General features: G+C 35.9%; 1 protein-coding gene across 1 annotated transcript in view; it reads left to right on the forward strand.

The window, feature by feature from the left end:
* The first annotated feature begins 1099 nt into the window (after positions 1-1099).
* LOC126820653 (unconventional myosin-Ib) overlaps positions 1100-23647 on the forward strand; it is a 287803-nt gene continuing 265255 nt past the window's right edge. The window contains exons 1-2 of the mRNA XM_050548748.2: positions 1100-1127; positions 9714-9820. Coding sequence (XP_050404705.1) covers positions 9818-9820 — 3 coding nt within the window. The 5' untranslated portion in view covers positions 1100-1127; positions 9714-9817. The remainder of the gene's footprint in view (positions 1128-9713; positions 9821-23647) is intronic.

The following is a 23647-nucleotide window of genomic DNA, read 5'->3' on the forward strand; positions in this document are numbered from 1 at the left end:
ACTTGAAAATTATAAAATCTGTGATATAAAAATATGACATATTGTAACTCATATCAAAATAGAGCTTTATACTGATGACATCACATTCACATATTTTGCTGCAATGCCTTATGGGATTTAAGTTGGACAAACAAACATACATGGAGTTAATTTAACCTTTCTTTGCAAAAGTTTTCAAATATTGTTTTTTACCGAAGGTATAAGATACAGAAAATGTCCCTAGCGCTTGATTTTCAAAAGATTTAGCCATGTATTTGATGTTAAAGCTAATTATAGCTGTTTGCTTGAATAACCTCACTTTCCCCACATTTGATTGTTTTGATAACAGATTAGGAGGCTACTAGACTGTGGGTGTAGGACTATAGTCTGTTCTAATAAATTAGCATCACTGGTGTAAACTTCTCACTCTAATTATTGTTACTGGTGAACACTTCAGTTCCCACTATCAGTAGATTGGACAAATTGATGAAAACAGTTTACTAATAAATTTACATTGTGAGCTGTTTTGATGTAATAATTAATTTGAAATAAAAATAAATAAACTACTGATATTTATTCACAGCTTATCAGTTGATATATTTAGCTCCTCTGAATCACAAATGGTCATTCCAAAATGACCAACACTCTGGTTAACTTTAGATACATTGCTAATACAAGGTGGTCAGAATTTATATATGTATTAATTTGTATATTATTAAAATTCTGGAAATGGTATAATATAAGAATCCATATTACATGTATTTTTTTATATGTTATCTTTTTTACTAATATTATTTAAATCATTTTGTTGAAGTGTCACAAACTTGTTACTTACAGACTATACTTTAAACCCCCTTTGTTGATTAATTAGTCATGACCTGGTAGACAATAGATGTGGGGAAAGTGAGGTGTCCCCGCTTGAATATGTCATGATGTAACAAGAGTGACATAATTTGTGACCAGTCATGGCATAATGAGTCGCAATGAGGAAATCTTGAAAATTGAGTTATTGTAAACTTTCAATGTCTTAGTATTCAAGCTAACTTGTTTTGATGTTTTGAAGTCTCGTGTGGCTGCTCAAGCAAAAGGAGAGAGAAATTTTCACATATTTTATCAACTACTAGCTGGAGCTGATATACAAGTACTAAGTAAGTTTTTTGTCCCCCGCCTTTCGAAGAAAGCAGGGGACTATTAAAATGGGTTTGTCCCTCAGTCTGTCTGTCCGTCAGTCTATCTGTCTGTCTGTCCGTCTCTGTCAGTCTATCTGTCTGTCTGTCTGTCCGTCACACATTTTGGGACACAATTACTCTCTTTCTAATTGAGCTACAATGTTCAAACTTGATGTAGGTGTTTATTAGGTTAATGCCTTGATGGAGTTCGAAGATGAGCATTTTCGGCTTAGGGTAAGCAGATATAAGCAATTTGATTGGTTGATGCTTTGGGACAAGATAACTTTAGTTCTAATTAAGTGAGAGTGATGAAACTTGGTGTATAGTTTCATTACATCAATACCTTGACTAAGTTCGATAATGAGCATTTTCTGCTCAGAATCAGCAGAGCGATAAGCAATTTGATTGGTCGAGACTTTGGAACACAATAACTCTCATTCTAATTGAGTTAGAATGTTCACACTTGGCATAGGTGTCTATTAGGCGCATGCCTTGATGGAGTTCGAAGATGAAAATTTTCGGCTTAGGGTAAGCAGAGATAAGCATATTGAGTGGTTGATATACATGAGACACAATAACTTTAATTAAGTGAGAGTGAGGACACTTGAAGTATAGCTTTATTACATCAATACCTTGACTAAGTTCGATTATGAATATTTTCTGCTGAGGGTAAGCAGAGCGATAAGCAATTTGATTGGTCGAGACTTTGGAACACAAAAACTCTCCTTCCAATTAAGGTAGAATGTTTAAAGGGCTAATCTCGATATTTATCGGAGAGAAAAAATTTACTTAATTTTGTGTTAAAATCCTCTCGCTAAGGGCCGAGCAACTAACTCGATATTTGTGCTAAGTTTTCAAACAACTTAAACCTGTCAGTCTTCATATAGAAATGGAGACCGGTGTCCCAAGCTGTATTATGCGGTGTCTTGATAAAAGCAGACTTTTATTTTATAAAAATAATGTGGAGGTGAAATTTAGCTTTCGTTATCAAGTAGAGCACATGGGTCATTCACTATATAGACCTCTCAAGGAACGGGAATCGATTATCAGGTCACCCAACGAAAAAACTGCCCCGAAATCTTAAAAGGGTTACGTGTCCGGATAAGCAGTTTTGACATTCACGTCCAAACGGTTAAATATTTTGAGCTGGAATTTTGAGAGAAGGTAAATACACCATTCCTCGATATTTTGGCGCTTAAATTTCATACGTACTCTGAATTTTATTTTTGAGACTCTATTGAAATCGGGATAGTCCCTTTAAACTTGGTGTAGGCGTTCATTAGGTGAATGCCTTGGTGGAGTTCTATGATGAAGATTGTCTGCTTATGGTAAGCAGAAATAAGCAATCTGATTGGTTGATGCTTTGAGGCACGATAACTTTGGTTATAATGAAGTGAGAGCGATGGAACTCCGAATATAGATTCATTATATCATTACCTTGACTAATTTCGATGGTGAGAAGTTTCTGCTTAGGCTAATGAGAGATAAGCAATTTGATTGGTCAAGATTTTGGAACATAACAACTCTGCTTTTAATTGAGGCAGAATGTTTAGACTTGATGTAGATGTTCAATGATTAACATTTCGAGCTGAAGCTAAGCAGAGCTAATCAATTTCATTGGTCAATGCTTTGGGACAAGATAATCTTGATTCAATCTGATAGAGAGTGATGAAACTTAGTGTATAGTTTGATTGCTTGATACTTTTGAAAAAAAATAAATGTGCGATTAATTAATGTGTGTCATCTATTTATTTTGGGATTTCGGCAGGGGACATCAGCCTCACTGTTGGCTTGTTTTTGTACACCCACGTTTACATGTGATCATATATTGTTGTCGCCCCTGTTCACAGGTCACAATTTTTGTCCAATTTTATATATCCCAAAGATCCTGGCTCCTTTCATTATTAGCATATATCGGATGTAACTTCATCAATTATGGCCCCTGATTGTATAGGAAAAAAATCAGGTTTTTAGCTTGTGGACTCTCCAGAACAATTCTTATACGCCCACATTTTCAAGTGGATGTATATTGTCGTCGACCCCTCATGTGCATCCATCAATGTCTGTTCACAATTTGTTTGTGGACACTCTACAGGTCACAATTCTTATCCAATTTTTACGAAACTTAAAATTTAGGTTTATCATCAAAAGATCTTGGTTCCTTTCGATATTGGCATGTATTGGATTGAAACTTTATGAATTATGGCCCCTGATTGTACAAAAACTCACAATTTTAATAAGATGAAACTTGAAATGTATGTTTATAATCCAAAGATCTTGGTTCCTTTTTATATTGTCATTGCCCATGTCCGTCCGGACGTCTGTCCGTCTGTCCACAATTCGTTTGTGGACAATCTACAGGTCACAATTCTTCTCCGATTTTGACGAAACTTGAAATATAGGTTTATCTCCAAAAGATCTTGGTTTCATTCGAAATTGGCATGTCGGTTTAAAACTTCATGGATTATAGTCCGTGATTGTACAAAAAATCATGATTTTAGCTTGTGGACAATCTAGAGGTCACAATTTTGATCCGATTTTGTCGAAACTTGAAATTCATGTTTAGAACCCAAAGATCTTGGTTCCTGTTGATATTCGCACATATCGGATCGTAACATTCTGAATTATGGCCCTTGATTGTACGAAAAATCATTTTTTTAGCTTGTGGTCCCATAGAGGACAAAATGGCCGCCCCTTGTACGTAAACAGTGTAAAAATATGGTACATCAAGGTTGTGGACCCTCTAGAGGCCACAATTTTGATTCGATTTTGAAATACATGGTTATAACCAAAAGATCTAGCTTGTGGCCCCTGTAGAGGTCACAATTTTTATCCGCTTAAAAAAAAAAAACGTTTGAATATATCACCGTTACACCTTAATGATGGTTGAGTTCGTATTTCATGCAAATCAGATCAAATCTACAAATCTATCAACTATTACAGCCGTAAAAAATCTATTGTTGACTATTTTGAATAGCAGTAAAATTTAGCTTTTTGGTTATTACAGCAGCTTTAGAAATTACGTTCGTTTTATTTTTTAGATTGCTTTATCATTAACTGTACCGTTAAGAGCAGCATCTTTTGGTTTAGTACAAATAATATCTCTGAATCACTTTCGTTAGCAGGAACATGATACTAGCAGCAGTAGTTCCATTTTAATTTTATAAGTTTCTTAAAACAATTGTTGAGCTGGCTAACATGCGTGTTTCTAAATTCAATTTCTTGTTCCAGCCTTATGTTATGTTTCGTAAAAAGGTAGTCTTGATTATCCCGACCTGTCAATCAGACGTAGAATGGTCGAAACACCGGTTAAGCGAGACTAATTTCAAAACAAGGGCACGTAACCTATCTTTTACTCAAAAGTGTCTGCATGTTATGGACGAAACTTGAATGATATACACCACTATTGGTTAGGTTTGTGTATTCAGTAGTGATGGGTGTTATAAATAGTCACATTTTTTACAGATAGTTACACACTTGCTAATTAATGACAACTGTATAATTTCTAACCACTTTCTCTACATACTTAACATTAGTTTAGAATACTGACCACTAAAAATTGTCATTACTAAAAGGCCTTGCTTCATTAGTCAACAATATCAGCTTACAAGTGTATGGAGGTCAAAATTTTTTCCGATTTAAAAAAAAATTTCTTGAAAATCGGACCAAAACTGCCATACAAAATGGCCGTCCCGCATACGCAAACAGTGTAAAAAATATGGTATATCAAGGTTGTGTACCCTCTAGAGCTCACAATTTTGATCTGATTTTGATGAAACTTGAAATACATGTTTATAACCCAAAGATCTTGGTTCCTTTCGATATTTGCGCATATCGGATCGTACAATCCTGAATTATGGCCCTTGACTGTACGAAAAATCGCATTTTTAGCTTGTGATCCCTCTAGAGGTCACAATTATTATCTGATTTAAAAAAACTTGCGAATATATCACCGTTACACCGTAATGATGGTTGAGTTCGAATTTCATGAAAATCGGACAAAAACAGACAGACAAAATGGCCGCCCCTCATATAATGCAAATGGTGTAAATATGTGGTATATCAAGGTTGTATACTCTTTAGAGGCCACAATTCTATTCCGGTTTTGATGCAACCTTAAATTTATGCTTAAATCACAAAGATCTTGGTTCCTTTCGATATTCGCGTATATCAGATCCTAACGTCCTGAATTATGGACCTTGATCATATGAAAAATCGCGTCTTAAGCTTGTGGTCCCTCTAGAGGTAACAATTTTTATACGCCCACATTGAAATGTGGACGTATACTGCCGTCGCCCCCGTCTGTCGGTCCGTCCGTCCGTTCATCGTCCACAATTTCTTGTGAACGCTCTAACGCCAAAAGTTATCATCCGATCTTTCTGAAATTTACATGCATTATTTAAATTAGTGAAACGAAGAAGCCTTTTGAATTTTAGCAATTTCCATTTATTACGTCTAGAGTTATGGCCCTTGTTTCACTTTATTGATCCTTGTGAACGCTCTCACGTCAAAAGTTATCATCCGATCTTTCTGAAATTTATATGCATTATTTAGATTGCTGAAACGAAGAAGCCTATTGAATTTCAGCAATTCCCGTTTATTACGTCTAGAGTTATGGCCCTTGTTTCACTTTGTTGAACCTTGTGAACGCTCTCACGTCAAAAGTTATCATTCGATCTTTGTGAAATTTATATGCATTATTTAGGTTATTGAAACGAAGAAGCCTATTGAATTTTGGCAATTTCCGTTTATTACGTCTAGAGTTATGGCCCTTGTTTCACTTTATTGATCCTTGTGAACGCTCTCACTTCAAAAATTATCATCCAATCTTTCTGAAATTTATATGCATTATTAAGATTAGTGAAACGGAGAAGCCTATTGAATTTCAGCAATTTCCGTTTATTTTACGTCTAGAGTTATGGCACTTGTTTCACTTTATTGATCCTTGTGAACGCTCTAACGCAAAAAGTTATCACCCGATCTTTGTTAAATTTATATGCATGATTTAAATTAGTGAAACGAAAAAGCCTATAGAATTTCAGCAATTTACAATAATTACTTCTAGAGTTATTGCTCTTGTTTCACTTTGTTAAACCTTGTTTATGCTCGATTGATAATAGTTATCATCCGATATGTATGAAATTTATATGCATCATTTAAATTTGTGAAACGGGTCTATTGAATTTCAGCAATTTCCCTCAATAATTTCTAGAGTTATGGCGATTGTGAATGTTTGAATGACAAATGTGATCTGTATGAAATTTATATGCATTATTTAAATTAATAAAACGAAAAAGCCTGTCAAATTTCAATAATTTCTGTTGATTACTTCCAGAGTTAAGACCCTTGTTTCAGTTTGTAGAACCTTGTAAACCCTCAAACGACAAAATTTATAATCTGATCTGTATGGAACTGTCTTGTAAAGGCTCCCAATTACCTACAAAGGAATAAATATGCGACAACCCTTGACGACCGCTCAGACGATTTAGCTGCTGTGGGCGTATGTTTTGTTGCCTGGCAACCTATCTTTATCCAATTTAAAAAAACATTTGAATAATCACCAGTACACCCTATTGATGGTTAAGTTCAAAGTGGACCAAATCTGCCGGACAAAATGGCCGCCCCTTGTACGATATATATAGTGTAAAAATATGGTATATCAATGTTGTGTACCCTGATCCCGGCTATCCAAGAAATGTATTCATATTCGAAATAGGAGACGTATTCTCCTAACTACGGCCTATTGTTTTCATTTTTATACGCCCACATTTTCATTTGGACGTATATTGTTGTCGCCCCTGTCCGTCCGGACGTCTGGACGTCCGTCCGTCCACAATTTGTTTGTGGACACTCTACAGGTCACAATTCTTATCAGATTTTGACGAAACTTGAAAGATAGGTTTATCTCCAAAAGATCTCGGTTCTTTTCGATATTGGCATGTATTGGATCGAAACTTCATGGATTATGGCCCCTGTTTGTACGAAAAATCACGTTTTTAGCTTGTGGACACTATAGAGGTCACAATTTTCACCCGATTTTATTGAAACTTGAAATGCATGTTTAAATCATTGTTGTTAGCTTGTGGTCCCTCAAGTGGTCAGAATTATTATCTGATTTAAGTAAACATTCGAATATGTCACTGTTACACCGTATTCTTGGTTGACAAAACATCTGGTATATCAAGATCACAATTTTGATCCGATTTTAATGAAAATTGAAATGTATGTTTATAATCCATAGATCTCGGTTCCTTTCGATATTCGCGCATATTAGACTGTAACTTTCTGGATTATGGCATCTGATTGTATGAAAATTTGAGCTTGTGGAACCTCTAGAGGTCACAATTTTTATCCGTTTTTGATGAAACTGAAAATGTATGTCTATAACCCAATGGTCTCGGTTCCTTTCAATATTGGTCTATATTGGACCATAACTCCTGGATTATGGCTTCCGGATTGTTCGAAAAATGTATGTCTTTAACCCAATGATCTCGGTTCCTTTTGATATTGATGTATATTGGACCGTAACTTCTGGATTATGGTTCTGGATTGTTCGAAAAATACAGTTTTTACCTTGTGGACCCTCTAAATGCCCACTCCCCATATGCAAATAGTGAAAGAGTACGTAATACCCAGGTCACAATTTTCAATAAACGGCCACATTGAAATGTTGTCATATATTGCTGTCGCCCCTATCTGTCGGACCAGCGTCCACAATTTACTTGTGGACGCTCTAGCGGCTAAAATTAATATCCGATGTGTTTATACACAGTGTTTAAGATCATGAGACGAAAAAACCTATTGATTTTCAACATTGTCAATTACTGCCAGAGTTATGGCCCTTGATCACTTTGAAAAATGTCGAGGACACTCTGGAGGTTAAAATTGATGTCTGATAAACTTTAAATTTATACACAGTGTTCATGGTCTTGAGAGAAAGAAGTCTATTGATTTTCAACTATTTTCAATAATTACTGCCAGAGTTATGGCCCTTGATCGCTTTGAAAAATCTTGTGGATCCTCTTGAGACTAAAATTCATACCCGATAGACTTTAAATTTATACACAGTGTTCACGGTCGTGAGAGAAAGAAGCCTATTGATTTTCAACTATTTTCAATAATTACTGCCAGAGTTATGGCCCTTGATCGCTTTAAAAAATATTGTGGGTCCTCTTGAGGCTAAAATTCATACTCGATCGACTTTAAATTTATACACAGTGTTTAAGGTCATGAGATGAAGACGCCTATTGATTTGCAAAGATTTGTGATAGTTACTGCCAAAGTTATGGCCCTGGATCACTCTAACAAACCTTGTGGATGCTCTGGAGGATAAAGTTAATATGCAATTGATTTTCAATTTATACACAGTGTTTAAGGGCATGAGATAAAGAAGTCTGTTGATTTTCAATGATTTCTGATAATTATTGCCAGTTAATATCCAATTAAGAAGACTGTTGATTTTTAACGATTTCCGATAATTACTGCCCGTTATTGCCCTTGATCACTTTGATAAAAAATCTTGTGGATGGTTTAGAGGCTAAAGCTAATATCCGATCGACACAGTGTTTAAGGTCATGAGACGAAGAAACCTATTGATTTCCAACGATTTACACTGTTTAAGGTCATGAGACGAAGAAGTGATTTCCGATAATTACTGCCATAGTCTTGGCCCTTGATCACTTGTGGAAGCTCAAGCTATCATCCTACTGACTTTTAAATTTATACATAGTGTTTCAGGTAATGAGAGTTATGGTCCTTGATCACTTTGAAAAATGTTGTGGATGCCTTAGGGGCTAAAGTTAATGTCCAATTGACTTTATATTTATACAGTGTTTAAGGTCATGAGTTGAAGAAGCCTGTCAATTTTCGATGATTTAATGATTATTGCAAATGATATTAAATGTTTTGTATGCTAAATGTTAGAATAGGGCAGAACTAAAAGCCAAATGAGTTGTTACTCGTAATCAGATTTTAGTGTGTTGTAAATGTTTTCATTTCTGACAAAAGAAAATAATATGTGACAACATTTGTTGACGATTTAGCTGCTGTGGGCGTATGTTTCGTTGCCTTGTAAAATATCTTAATCTGATTTTGATGAAACTTAAAAGATATGTTTACATCTCAAGGAAATTGGTTTATACCGTTATTCGACCCTGATTGTATGAAAAATCATGTTTTTAGTTTTGGACCCTCTAGATGTCACAATTTCTATCCGATTAAAAAAACAAATGTTTAAATATATCACCGTTACACCATAATGACAGTTCAGTTTGAATTTCGTGAAAAGTATAAAACTATGTATATCAAGGTTGTGGACCCTCTTGAGGTCACAATTTGTATCCGATTGTAATGAAACTTAAAACATATGTTCATATCCGAAAGGTCTTGGTTCCTTTCGGTATTTGCACATATTGGAACGTAACTTCCTGGATTATGGCCCCTGATTGTATGAAAAGTCTCCATTTTTTCAGCTTGTTTTCTGTCCATCTCTTGCAAGATGTGGGCGTATCTTGCAGGCAAACGCTTGTTATGTTTGCATCTATTATGTACTCTGTTATTTTATAGATTCATTAAAATTGAAGCAGGATTCTCAGAAGTATGTATATCTTAAAAATGGTGGAAATGGTTTATCTAATGGATCAGATGATGCTGACAATTTTAAAACAGTCATGGTGAATTAATATCTTTTTTACACACACTGTCAATTTGGTTATAAAATGGATGAGCATTATGTGTTTCATTATATCTGTTTAAAGGAGCCAAGTCTTTTACACAATATTTTCCATAATATTTGAAATTAAACATATAAATTAGAATTCACTATTGGTCCATTTACATCCATATTGATGTTGTTATGTTGCAGTGAAAATGTGGGATCCTGATATCCAATATTTTAGACACTATGAACGTTTTAGAATATTGTACATGAGTCGTGCACCATATTGTTTCGGGCGCAAAATCAATGAACAAAGAAAAACATATCCTAAATTACAATGCGACAGTAAATAGTAATGGCTGATTCACAAATGATAAAAGAATAATAAAATCGTTTAGAAAGGATGAATCAGGCGTAAACAAACTGTCGTTCAGTTTGGACTGTTCACGTATTGCACTGAACATTATCAGAAATTACATTTTTTTTTTAAAAATTGAATATGAATCACTTTATATACACTCATATTACAATAATATGTGCTTATAGACATACTAAAATAAACTTTGTGTGATACTAATATTGCAGAAATTGAAATGAAATGTTCTTTTACGGTACATTGTTATACGCCCACATTGGTCCGTCAGTCCGGCGTCCACAAGCAATTGTGGACGCTCTATAGGCTAAAGTTAATATCCGATTTATACACAGTGTTTAAGGTCATGAGACGAAGAAGCCTATTGATTTTCAGCAATTTTCGATAATTACTGCCAGAGTTATGGCCCTTGATCACATCAAAAAATCTTGTGGACGCTCTAGAGACTAAAGTTAATATCAGATTGACTTTAAATTTATACATAGTGTTTAAGGTCATGAGACAAAGAATCCTATTGATTTTCAATGATTTTCGATAATTACTGCCAGAGTTATGGCCCTTGATCACTTCAAAAAATCTTGTGGACACTCTAGAGGTCAAAGTTAATATCCGATTAACTTTAAATTTATACATAGTGTTTAAGGTCACAAGACAAACAAGCCTATTGATTTTCAGCGATTTTCGATAAATACTGCTAGAGTTATGGCCCTTGATCACTTCAAAAAGAAGAAGAAGCCTATTGATTTTCAGCGATTTCCGATAATTACTGCCAAAGTTATGGCCATTGTTCACTTTGAAAAATCTTGTGGACGCTCTAGAGGCTAAAGCTATTGTCCGATTGGCTTCAGATTGATACACAGAGTTTAAGATCTTGAGATGAACAAGTATATTGATTATCAATGAATCTTTATGACTTGAACAGCTAAATCCATGATATTAAAAGTTTTGTATACTAAGCGTTAGCTTGGGGCAGAAGTTTATAAAAACCAAACAAATTCTAATGGTTTTCTGATAATTACTTAATGAGTAGTTATTCAAAACTGACACAGTTATATGGGACAACAATCACTGGTTTATTATTCACAAGCACAACGTTTCAATAAGTATTCTCATATCGTTATCAAGCACAATGACATTTAGTAAACTTGAGGGTCTATATATATGTACAATGTGAAACCATTCTTATTACTAATGATTAGAAGAGTTCAAACAATTAACATGACATATTAACATCAAGACCTAATGACAAGGATATAGATGTACATGAACCTTAAAACCACAATGATATTGAAAAATTAAAAATGATTAGGGGAAATCATACATTAGACAAACTGTATATTTAACAGATATGAGCTTATAAACACAAGGTCTTGTAAATGAACATAAAACCACATTAACAAAATGTTATGAAAACAAAGCATAATAGCACTAAGATAACACAGTAAAGTGATCCAAGGGTTTGAAAGGTCAAATAAAGGCTAATAATAATTGTACTAAGTTAACATAGTAATCATGATTCAAGGTGTTGAAAGTTCAGATAATATATATTTTTAAAAGTTAATAACTGGGGGGAATCAAAAAATATATATACTCAGCCAAATTAAAAACTTGACACTGATGAATTTCAACAAATTTTTTTTTCTGGTAAGTCAAATAAATTTTAAAGTATTTCTAACGATAGTAAGTAGTAAGAAGCCTTTAATTTCATAAATTAATTGGATCACGTGACTTTTGAGCATATAAAGATGAAAAACCTGAAAAACATGTGCAAACACAAACTCGTGAGGTCAATCGATGCAAATTTGCTTAAACTGAACACGCACACGTAACTTGAACTGGAAAAACAAATTAAAATTGTTTTTTTCATCTTTGTTAGAAAATGCTGCGCCTTTCAAATGTAGAACGTCTACGTGCTATAGGTAGGCTCTATGCTGGTGAGTCTGTGGTCACTGTTGCAAGAGCCTTTAATTGTTCACGCCAGACAATAATTAATCTTAGAATGAGAGTGCTTCAAACTGGAACTATTGCCGACCGCCCAAGGGCGGGAGCACCATGTGTGAGGTCACTCCAGGAAGATCAAGCAATACGATTACGTCATCTTAGAAACAGATTTGTCACTGCAACCTCCACAAGTAGAGAGATGTTTGGTGGAAGGGTAACTGCACAAACTGTTCGAAATCGCCTGCAGGCTGCTGGTCTTCGAGCTCGGAGGCCCTATAATGGACCAATATTGACACCTCTTCACATAAGATTTACTCAAAGACAGTGGAATTCGGTTGTCTTTAGTGACGAATCTCGATTCACTTTGAGATTTGCCGATGGCAGGGTCCGAGTGTACCGCAGACGAGGTGAACGTTACGCTCAAGTATGCGTCCGAGAAGTTGACCGATTTGGTGGCGGCAGCGTCATGGTTTGGGGTTCTTTTTGTGCACATAGACGTTCTCCTCTTGTTGTTGTCCAAGGGAACTTAAATGCTGTCCAGTACAGGGATCAGATTTTGCAACCTGTTCTTCTCCCGTTTATGCAGAGACATGGGCCTGGACTAACATTTCAACAAGACAATGCTCGACCCCATACAGCAATTGCTACCCAGAATTTTTTAAGAAATGCCGGTGTCCAAGTCCTGGATTGGCTGTCGCTTAGCCCCGACCTTAATCCTATTGAACACATCTGGGATGAACTGGGTCGACGTGTTCGTCAGCAAGTGAATCCACCACAGACGTTGCAGGACCTTCAACATGCTCTTGCTGAGCAGTGGCAACGTCTTCCTCGGGTAGTGTTTACTAATGTTCTGAGATCCATGAGAAGACGTTGTGTGGCAGTACGAGAAGCTAGAGGAGGCCACAACCGTTACTAAACAGTTTATTCCGATTGTTCTCCAAGTCTGTGAATTTCATTTTGGGGGGTACTGTGACATCACGAACGTTATCAATGTCAAGGACTTTCGGTGAGACGTATTCTTGCTTTCTGTTGATGTCAAGGTCGTCTGTGCACAACATAACACTAAAATAGTTGCCTTAATCCAAATATTAAAAATCTAGTCCCAAAAATCCGAGTGTCAAGTTTTTAATTTGGCTGAGTATATTATTAAAAGTTTTGTTGTCTGGCAACCTATCTTTTTGTAACTGCATTACATATGTATTACATGTACTTTGTATTGAGGAAGAAAATATAAACATAAACAAAACTATCTTCTTTGATTGGCATTTACACTAGGGACCGGGTATCATTCAGATTTGATGAAAAAAGGAAAGAAACTGAGGTTACCATCTATAATCTAATACACATATTCAGTTAATGGATTGCCATGCAGAAAGTGTTAAGCACCATCAAGATTCATCAAATAACTACCAGTTTGTGCTACCGTTTAGTTTAAGAAACACCATTTAGTTTTGACATTGGTCATCTACTTATGACCATTTAGGGTAGTTTTTCGAATAGCTAATGTCATGGCCAAAATCATAAACCCCCAACCACAACAATCAATAAAAGATCTACAGAATAAATTATCTACGCTGGAAAAAGATCTGATCATGAGAGATCAAACAATAACTGAACTTTCAAAAAATGTGATGAACTCGAACAATATGGACGGCGTGAATGAATAAGAATATCTGGTATTCTAGAAGAGGACGGGGAGGATACAGATCAAATAGTCATTGAGGTAGGGCGCGCTATTGATATTGTAATTACAAAAGACGATATAAATCGTAGTCAAAGGGTTGGTGCACCAGACAACTATGACCCCAACACAAAACCAAGACCCATCATTGTAAGATTTAGGGGTTACTACAACAGAAGAGCCTTCGTAAAAAATGGTAAAAAAATGGCTAAAATGAGACCTCCTAGGGTAAATCGGGCATCGTCGCAAGCCACACCCAGCCAAGTCAACCCAGAGGCAGAACAAACTATTGACCCACACTTAATATCAACCCTACCACAGACATTGCTCCAACATCCCATATACATAAATGATGATATGACCAAACAAAGAGCATCTATAGCTTTCAGAGCCTGATTGCTACTTAAAGAGAAGAGGATATCTCAAACTTGGTGCAGCGATGGTATTATATTTGTGAAAACACGAAATGGAGATGCAAAGCTCATAAGAAATCAAACAGAATTCGGTACTCTGCTGGAATCGCTAAAGATAAAAATGAGATTCACAAAAACTACAGCAGGTGTAAACACTGATGACGGTGCTGCTACTGACGATTCCTTTTTCGATGTCTCAGCAATGGATGATTAATAAATGTCTGACACATGATTAGTTAGTTAATTATAGTATTACTCTGATTATCTCATTCAAATCTTATATTTTTCTAATAAAGTTATATCGAAATAATACCCAAACAACAATCCTACCTGTATTTGTTTTTCTTTTAATTTGTTATATTTGAATACAAGAAAAATTGAGTGGAGTATCTTCCTAACTTTTTGATCTTAGCACAAGTGTATAAATATACTAATGTTATTCATATAAATCAGAAACAATGAAATATAAATATGTTGTCCTATGAATATTATACATTATCTATATTTGATCACAAAATATAGAAAAAATACCTCACTTATCATATATTGGTTTGACATATTATACTCTAATCTATGAATGTTATACATTATCTACAGTTGAACACAAATTATAGATTGATTACCACACTTATCATATATTGGTTTGAAATATTTCACTCTATCCTATGAATACTATTATATACTATTCAAAAAAAGTCGGGGATATTTGATTTTTAAGTGTTATTAAAGTCACCTAATGAAACTGACGAAGAAACAAATGACAAAATGAAATGAAGTTCACATTCATCGATTTATTCCAAATGATCGTTAGACTAAGTAAGGCACAGACTGACCATTATAAGGGTAAAATGATACCCGGGGTCAAACAGCAAAGTTACCACAGCATCACAACCAAGTCAGTAACGGGTAAATCCTCCTCTGTTTGCCAAACAAGCATTGATCCGACGTGGCATACTCCTAATGAGACGTCTAAGGTCATTTTGGTCCAGATTGTCCCATTCCTGTTGCAACGCAGCAGCAAGTTCTTGGACATTGGCAGGACGTTGTTGACGTTGACGAAACCTCTGTCCAAGCATGTCCCAGACATGCTCGATGGGGGAGAGGTCGGGACTCAGTGCTGGCCAAGGTAATGTGGTGATGTTCTGTTGTTGGAGGTAACCTGTAACGATCCTGGCCCTGTGACATCTTGCGTTGTCATCCTGGAAGATGAAACGGCGGCCATGACGTCGTGCGAAAGGCACAACATGGACTGCCAAGATGTTGTCCCGGTAGTACTGGCCTGTAACACGCCCTGCAACAACATGTAAAGCCGTTCTTCCAGCAACAGTGATGCCTCCCCACACCATAACAGAACCACCCCCAAATCGATCATGTCTGATGACGTTAACGTCTTGGAAGCGCTCGTTTCGACGACGCCACACCCTCCTACGTCTGTCCAAAAAATCAACAGTGAACCTTGACTCATCTGAAAACATCACATTGCTCCAGCGTCGATTATCCCAGTGTTGACGATCCCTACACCAACGACGTCTTGCCTGAATGTGATGATATCTCAAACAAGGGATCACGCGAGGACGTCGGACGCGAAGGTGACCCCTACGCAGTCGATTCCGAATCGTCTGGCCACTCACTCTCACACCAGTGTCTGTTTGAAGACGAGCGCTGATCTGATTTGCTGTGATGACACGATTTCTCAAGGCCAAGGTACGGATAAATCGATCCTGGGCTTGAGTTGTCGCCCTTGGTCGACCTGAGCGTGGTCTGTCCTGTACAGATTGTGTATCACGGTATCTGGACCATAGCCTGCTTATGACAGACTGAGAAACATTCATCGTCCGCGCCACAACCGCCTGTGTTGTGCCGATCTGTAGCATGCCAAGGGCACGTAACCTTTCATTTTGGGTAAGCCGACGCATATCAAAATTTGTTTTCTGGTCACTAAAACAATTAAACTGATGTTTCCACCCTGGAATTCAATGCCACAATGACTGTAACATTCAAAGTCAGAGTCGTGCAAATCTTGGGTTGGACCCCCATGATGATCCCAAGCATCACCTGCATTCCATGCGGTAGCTATTGGTGCGTTTAGGCGTCACATGTAACTGGAAATGTTTCTTCTGTTAGGTTCTATAGTGACTTTTTTCGTAGTCATTTGCATATTTTAGTATTATGCCCCCAAAATCAAATATCCCCTACTTTTTTTGAATAGTATATATGATCTACAGTTGATCACAAATTATAGATTGATTACCACACTTATCATATATTGGTTTGAAATATCTAACTCTATTCTATGAATACTATTATATTTGATCTACAGTTGATCACAAATTATAGATTGATTACCACACTTATCATATATTGGTTTGAAGTATTTCACTCTATCCTATGAATGTTATACATTATCTATAGTTGATCACAAAGTATAGATTAATTACCACACTTACCATATATTGGTTTGAAAAATTTCACTCTATCCTATGAATGTTATACATTATCTATAGTTGGTCATAAAGTAAAGATTGATTAACTCACTTATCATATCTTGGCTTTGACATATTACACTCTATTCTATAAATATTATACATTGTTTATAGTTGATTAATAGTTATATTAATTAATTTACCTTATCAAATATTGCCAAGAAATACACCATCAAATACACCAGATATTGTTGAGCAATAATTATAGATACATAATATTACATTACACTATCTAATGTGCACAAAACCAGACCCAGCTTTTCTAGAGTAAAATTTTGCGTAGAATACGATGCCGAGTGGTAATCAGTCCGCCGTTGGGGCGTTTTCAAGAAAAGTCGGGTCTGGTTTTGTGCCCATTTGATAGACCCCCCCCCCCCCCCGCGCTGAGCCTCCGGTCTATTTATATGGGTTTAAAGTACTTACATTGTGATCCATTAACTATCATACATTAGTCTGAAAAGTTGTGCTCTATTAGTTGACCACAAAGTATTAACTTACCTCCATTATCATATATGGATCTGTTACATTTCAATCTATTCAAATATTAGTTCTGGGCGTTTGACTCTATTCTATGGTATAGTAAAGGAATCATCTATAGTCGATCACAAACTGGAGACTAGTTACCTTATGTATTCAGTTGGAAACCCGACACTCTATTCTATGATATTACCATACACTGTGTACTTTGTGTATAGCTGATCATAAACCATAAACTACGAACTTTACCATATATTGGTTTGAACTACGACACTTTATTCTATGATTTTATCATAAACTATAAATTACGTCTATTACCATTGATTGGTTCGAGATATTTCACTCTGTACTAAGATTAAATCCTATATAATACTTTTTGTACACAAACTATAGACTTATCATATATTGGTTAAACATTTTCACTCTGCTCAATGATATAAATATACATCAACACATAACCATAGATTACCTAACCTTATATTATATTGTTTCAGATATTTCATTGTATGCTATGATCCTATACTACACATCACCACATTCTGGCTGCAGAGCAAAACTTATACAATCCTTATATCTCAAAATCATAACACCACCTTGCCCCCCCCCTTGCAAATCACTCTCAAAGTCCAAAACCAATATAGAAGTATCATTTAAAACTTCTATAATTCTTGTATATATGTTCTTGTTCCTAGCTAAATTGTTTGTATATATCTTTTGCGTCTTAAACATTGTTTACATACACATGTACTTAACTTCATCTAATCTTCTTCTCACAATTGACACGCACAGTAAAAACACAACAAAAATGGATATAATCGTACTAATACTGTTGTTATATATTTTATTAAACTCTTATGACTTCGTGGTTAGCGAATTCACTACGTCAATTTCAGGTTTCACTTGATCTTTTTGGGTGTGCGAACTTCAAAATGTGGGACTCTCTCTTTCTCCATTTCTTCTCTGAACTTACTTCTGCTTATCTTATGCGGTGACGTCCATCAGAATCCAGGGCCAAGAAACATTAAGATTATTCACTTAAATATTCGTAGTCTTGAAAATAAAGTTGACAATCTCCTGGTTGAATTTCAAGAAGCTGACATCATCACACTATCAGAAACATGGCTTGGAGTAAACATGAATATGGAAAATCTATCATTGCAAGGGTTTCATTCACCTAGTGTTCTAAACAGGGATGACGGTTATGGTGGCGTCGCCATCTACATTAGATCTTCCATACACTTCATTCCAAGACATGATCTTCATGTTAACGGCTTCAAAGCAATCTGGGTAGAAATTAGACTAAATACTGGAAATTTTCTTATTAGTTCCTTCTACCGTAAGCCCAACTCTCCGGTGGCACATTGGGCTGCTATAGAAGAAAGCTTTTCTTTAGCCAAGGAAGATAACAAACACTGTATTATTCTTGGTGACTTTAACTACGATACATTACGTTATCCTACTTGTAAGATATTTGAAACCTACAACAACTCATCGCAAGCCCAACACGTATAACGCCCTATTCATCAAGTCTTCTTGATCTGTGTCTCGTTTCCTGTCCAGATCACATCGTTTCCTCAAATGTTCTTGACGCCGGTTTGAGTGACCATTGCCCTATAGAAATTGAAATATGTAGAGAAAAACTGCATGATCATGCATATTCTCGTACAATCTGGAACTAGGAATTTGTGGACATTGAAAATAGTAATCGGTTTTATAACAATTTCAACTGGAATCATATATACGTTGAAAAAGATGTACTTCCAAATGTTTTAGTAAACAACATTTCTAATATCTTCTCAAAAGGTATTGATTTGTATGTACCACACAAAAAAATCCCTGTACGTCCCTGGGATAGCCCTTGAATGAATGGTTATATTCGCCGAATTATTCTTAAGCGAAATCGTCTTCACAAGAAAGCAAAGCGCTCAAATCTTCCAATAGACTGGGCTAAGTTTAGATATCAGTGAAATCATGTAACTGGCAAAGTAAGGAGGGTAAAAACCGAGTTCTATCAACAAATCGATCATGAAATCAATGAAAACAATTTTACTGAAAAGAAATGGTGGAAACTGGTAAAAACAAATATTCTAAATTCTAAGCAGAATAAAAGTTTTATTCCTCCACTTGTAGATGAACAAGGCAAAATATTATATGATGCGATTGATAAAGCTAATGCACTGAATAATTATTTTACTGCATGTTTCAAGGAATCTGAAATCCGAGATATTATCACATCACTCACAGTAGGTAAAGCTTCAGGGCCAGACTGTATTAATCACAAATTCCTTAAATCATGTTGCACCAGTCTGGCTAACCCACTCTATTTAACTGATCAATGGAAAGAGGCCCATGTTACACCTATATTAAAAAAGGGTACACCATCTTCAATCAACAACTACCGTCCAATATCTCTATTAAGCTGCATTGGTAAAATTTTCGAAAGATGTCTTTACAAAACAAAAGCGACCAAATGACCCCTAAACACTACTACCAAGGAGATCGAAGACTCCAAATTATTCACACTAGACTTAGATGTCAAAAAAGTTGTCTGAACTACCACAAGTTCTTAATGAATATTTCCGACAATCCATCGTGTACATGCAGTCACACTATGGAGAACAGCGAACATTATTTATCATACTGCTCCAACTTTACTAGACAAAGACAAGAAACTATATTACTATTACCATATACACACCGGGAGATTAGAACGTTGTTATATGGAAACAACCTCTTGACATCTTCAACAAATATAGAAATCTTTACCGCAGTTCAGTTATTCATAAACCGATCCAATAGATTTAAGTAAAAATTAAACAAAGTACTTACCGTTTACTGATTTTGATACTTACCGCTTCCAACTGTCCCGATAATTTTACTTACGGTATGTTGCTGATTATCGTGTCCTGCTGGTTTGATTTACAACCTTTTGATAGGCGGCCTTTATCGTAGATGATATTTACCGTCTTTTTTATTGATAATACCTATCGCGTTATGGTGGGTTTAGTTATTGTTATATAACTGATGATACATATCCTGTCCTGATACGTATTGTGTGACGCTTGGTTTATTTTGGGTCTCTAGATTGGTGACACTTATCGTGTCTTAATGATACTTATCGTGTCCTGCTGGTTTAAATTGTCGTCTCCTCATTAATTATACATAGCGTGTCATGGTGAGTTTTACTTACCGTCACCTGATTTTATTTTATTTTATTCATTGTTCCCTGATTGATAATCCGTCCATGTCCTGATACTTATCGACTGACGATACTCATCCTGTTCTGCTGGTCTTATTTACAGCACCCCTTTGTATTCACCTACTGTCTCTTGACTCTTGACTGTTGATACTTATCGTGTCCTGCTGATTCTACTAACACCATCTTGCTCGAATGGTGACAATTAATATGTCCTGCTGGTTCTTCTGCTTAGAATGATGATACTTATCGTTTTCATTTGGGTTTTTTTTGTTCTTTTTTTTTTTTTTGTGTTACCCTCGGATGCTTTTCATTTCTCGTTTTAGATATTAGACTTCAGAATTTCTCTCTCTCTCCCCCATCCACAATTTTGGGTTCGCACACCTCCCCACTACTATCAACATCATCAAATAATTGCTTCGCTAACCACATTACACCACATTACACTACATTACATTACATTACTTTCTGTATATTAACCCCCTTTGTACTTAAACTACGATATGTCCGATATAATATTGCAACATTGAGAGTATACATTTTTCTTTGTAAATTTAAACCGTTATATAATTTATGATTATAATTTCAAACACTGTATTTATATTGTTGTAAATAGGGGGATGAATTTATATAAGCCCCGGCTTGTTTTCAGATCCCAGATTTATACATATTATATTTATATTATGTAAATATTTATTGAATAAATAGTGTTAGAAAAAAAAGAAAAAAAAAAATTGCCATTACATTTTAGGCCTACATATTTGGGCTAATTTACCGATAATTCGATGCTAAATGGATATTTCATGCTAGAAATGGGCATACAATCTACAATTAAATAATTATCATCATCAAGCTTACGTTTGTTTCGGATGTAAAAAGTAAAATAGTAAACAAAACTCACTCATCTAAATCTGGATTGATTCTCCCGTTGACAAATTCTTCGTTGGCCGAATCTAGGTCACCTCTTTGAACTTCATCGGCATCGCTCACAAATCAAAATAGCTGTCCAGGGGCTTCATAAACACTTATTTAAAAATGGGCAGCCCTAGAAATTTATGTTTTATTAATATATTATGTCAACATAATGACCCGCCCCCCTCCACACACACACACACACCTGCTATCCCCACCCCACCTCCCCACAAATCAAAGCAGTTGTCCAGGAGCATCATAAACAGTTATTTATAGATGGGCAGTCTTAGAAATTTATGTTTTATTAATATATTACGTCAACATAATGACATCACCCCCCCCCCATTGTAGACATTTGACCCCCTATATCTCGAAAACGCACCCTCAAACGCCTGATCACCACCCAGATTCGAAATCTACGCAAAAAACTGGTCTACAAAAACTTGGTGTCATAAATTCACAGCTCGGGTGGCGATTCCCCCCCTTCAGCCACCGGACTATTATGGAAGCTTTTATGTGTGTTTGGATGAGCATGATGTTGGGCTAAGAGAAAAAAATAGAATTTTGGAAATTTGCATAATCATGTATGTCACGTGACGTCATGGCGGCCATTTTGGATTTTTCAATTCTCACTAAAGCTAACACGAAAACGAATTTCTCTCCATGAAATACTTATGGGATATTGTTTTTTCAACACGATTTTGATAAAGATATATAAAATGAACAAAAATATCAATAGCAGCCATGAGCAATGCAACCACGAACACGCACAACACATCTCCCACTGCCATGACCACGTGCGGATTGCTATACCTTGTTTTTACTTTCACTTTCATCCTCATGTCCCATATCATTATCACTATAGTCAGTCAATAGATCTACACGTTCGGGACTCAGGAATTGCCTACGTTTTATACGATCCAGCAGGCCAGCATTATTATCAACATCAGAATTATCGTCAGAATCTACTAAAGACATACTACATACATGTAGGGCTATTATGTTCACACTGGGCTTGTTCATCATGCACGGGAGACATAGCCATAGGCGAAAGATTGCGCAACAAATCATGCACTTCATACTACCAATCACTGTCCTGACTACTATTATTATCAACTAACTGGAAACGAATTATGTGTATCAGTACCAGCCTCGAAATTGTCCACACTGTCTTGGTCAGCGAAGATGCCATTCACGACTTCGCCGAGATTGCATCGTCTGCGTTGTCACTATGCACTCCACCATTTTACGGTTTTCCGCTTTGAAACACGTGGAAATATGTTCTAGTGCATACAAAATACAATAGATGACACTTGCAGCTACGGCGCTAATTTTAGCGAGGGCCATACTGAGTACCCGGTAATACCGGGTACGCGCATTTTAACGACATTTTATTATACCCGGTACTACCGGGTAGACGGAATGAAAGGGTTAATTGCATTATGGTTAACTTATTGAATATTTTGATTGGAGGAATTTAATTCTTATTAATGAGCCAGTTAGAAAAACCGTTAGTATTTTTCTTGTTTAATTTGTCAGTAACTTTAGAATTCTTCTTGTTTTTATGCCCATGTCCTTTGTTTGATGCAGCCTCGACATGAACAAGGGCAGACGCTGTACGTTTCACTAATTTCCTTTTCAAGGGTGATTTGCCCTCCCTTTGATCGATTAGCGGTTGAGCTATTATCAGCTGTTTTCTTCTTTTTAGCCGCATGTCAGAAGTTATCGTCTGACTGATTAGTTGGGATGTTTTCTTTTTTTTAGCTGCATGTGAGAAGTTATCGTCTGACTGATTAGTTGGGATGTCTTCGTCACAAACCTCAATATCCGATTCAGCATTGTACTCTTTATTGTTTGATTGAGTATTGAGTTAATTTCGAGATTGTTGTCGATAATAAACTTTTTAGTACTTTGCTTTATGATGTTAATTACCGAGTCCTTGTCCGTTTGATTTTTTATACAAGTGATTACCCCCAGTGTCGTTTTTAATAAAAATTCGTAAAAAGAGTTTTTGTCTTTGAATGTTGGGGTGTAATAGCTATTTGATTCTGTTTGTTTTTCCTTACTTAAACATACATTATGCAAGAGCTAAATCTGTCTATTGCAGGTCTTTCTTTAGGCCTGAAATGTTATCTAAATTATTAATTAGACATTAATTAACTTATCCAGACCATAATCAACTTTAGATGGCATCGCTAGCCTGCGATCTTAAGTGGATTGTGAGCCGATTTACTGCATAACTTTCCTTCTCGATTAAACTATTAAATAGATAATCAAGACTATGCTGTTTATTGTACTGACTTTAGTAATGATGACCGAGGCTAGGCAGGAATTTCATTCACTTAGTTTTCGGTTCATAGTGGATCA

This window comes from Patella vulgata, chromosome 5 (genome assembly GCF_932274485.2).
Source record: "Patella vulgata chromosome 5, xgPatVulg1.2, whole genome shotgun sequence".
NCBI classification, from domain to species: domain Eukaryota; kingdom Metazoa; phylum Mollusca; class Gastropoda; family Patellidae; genus Patella; species Patella vulgata.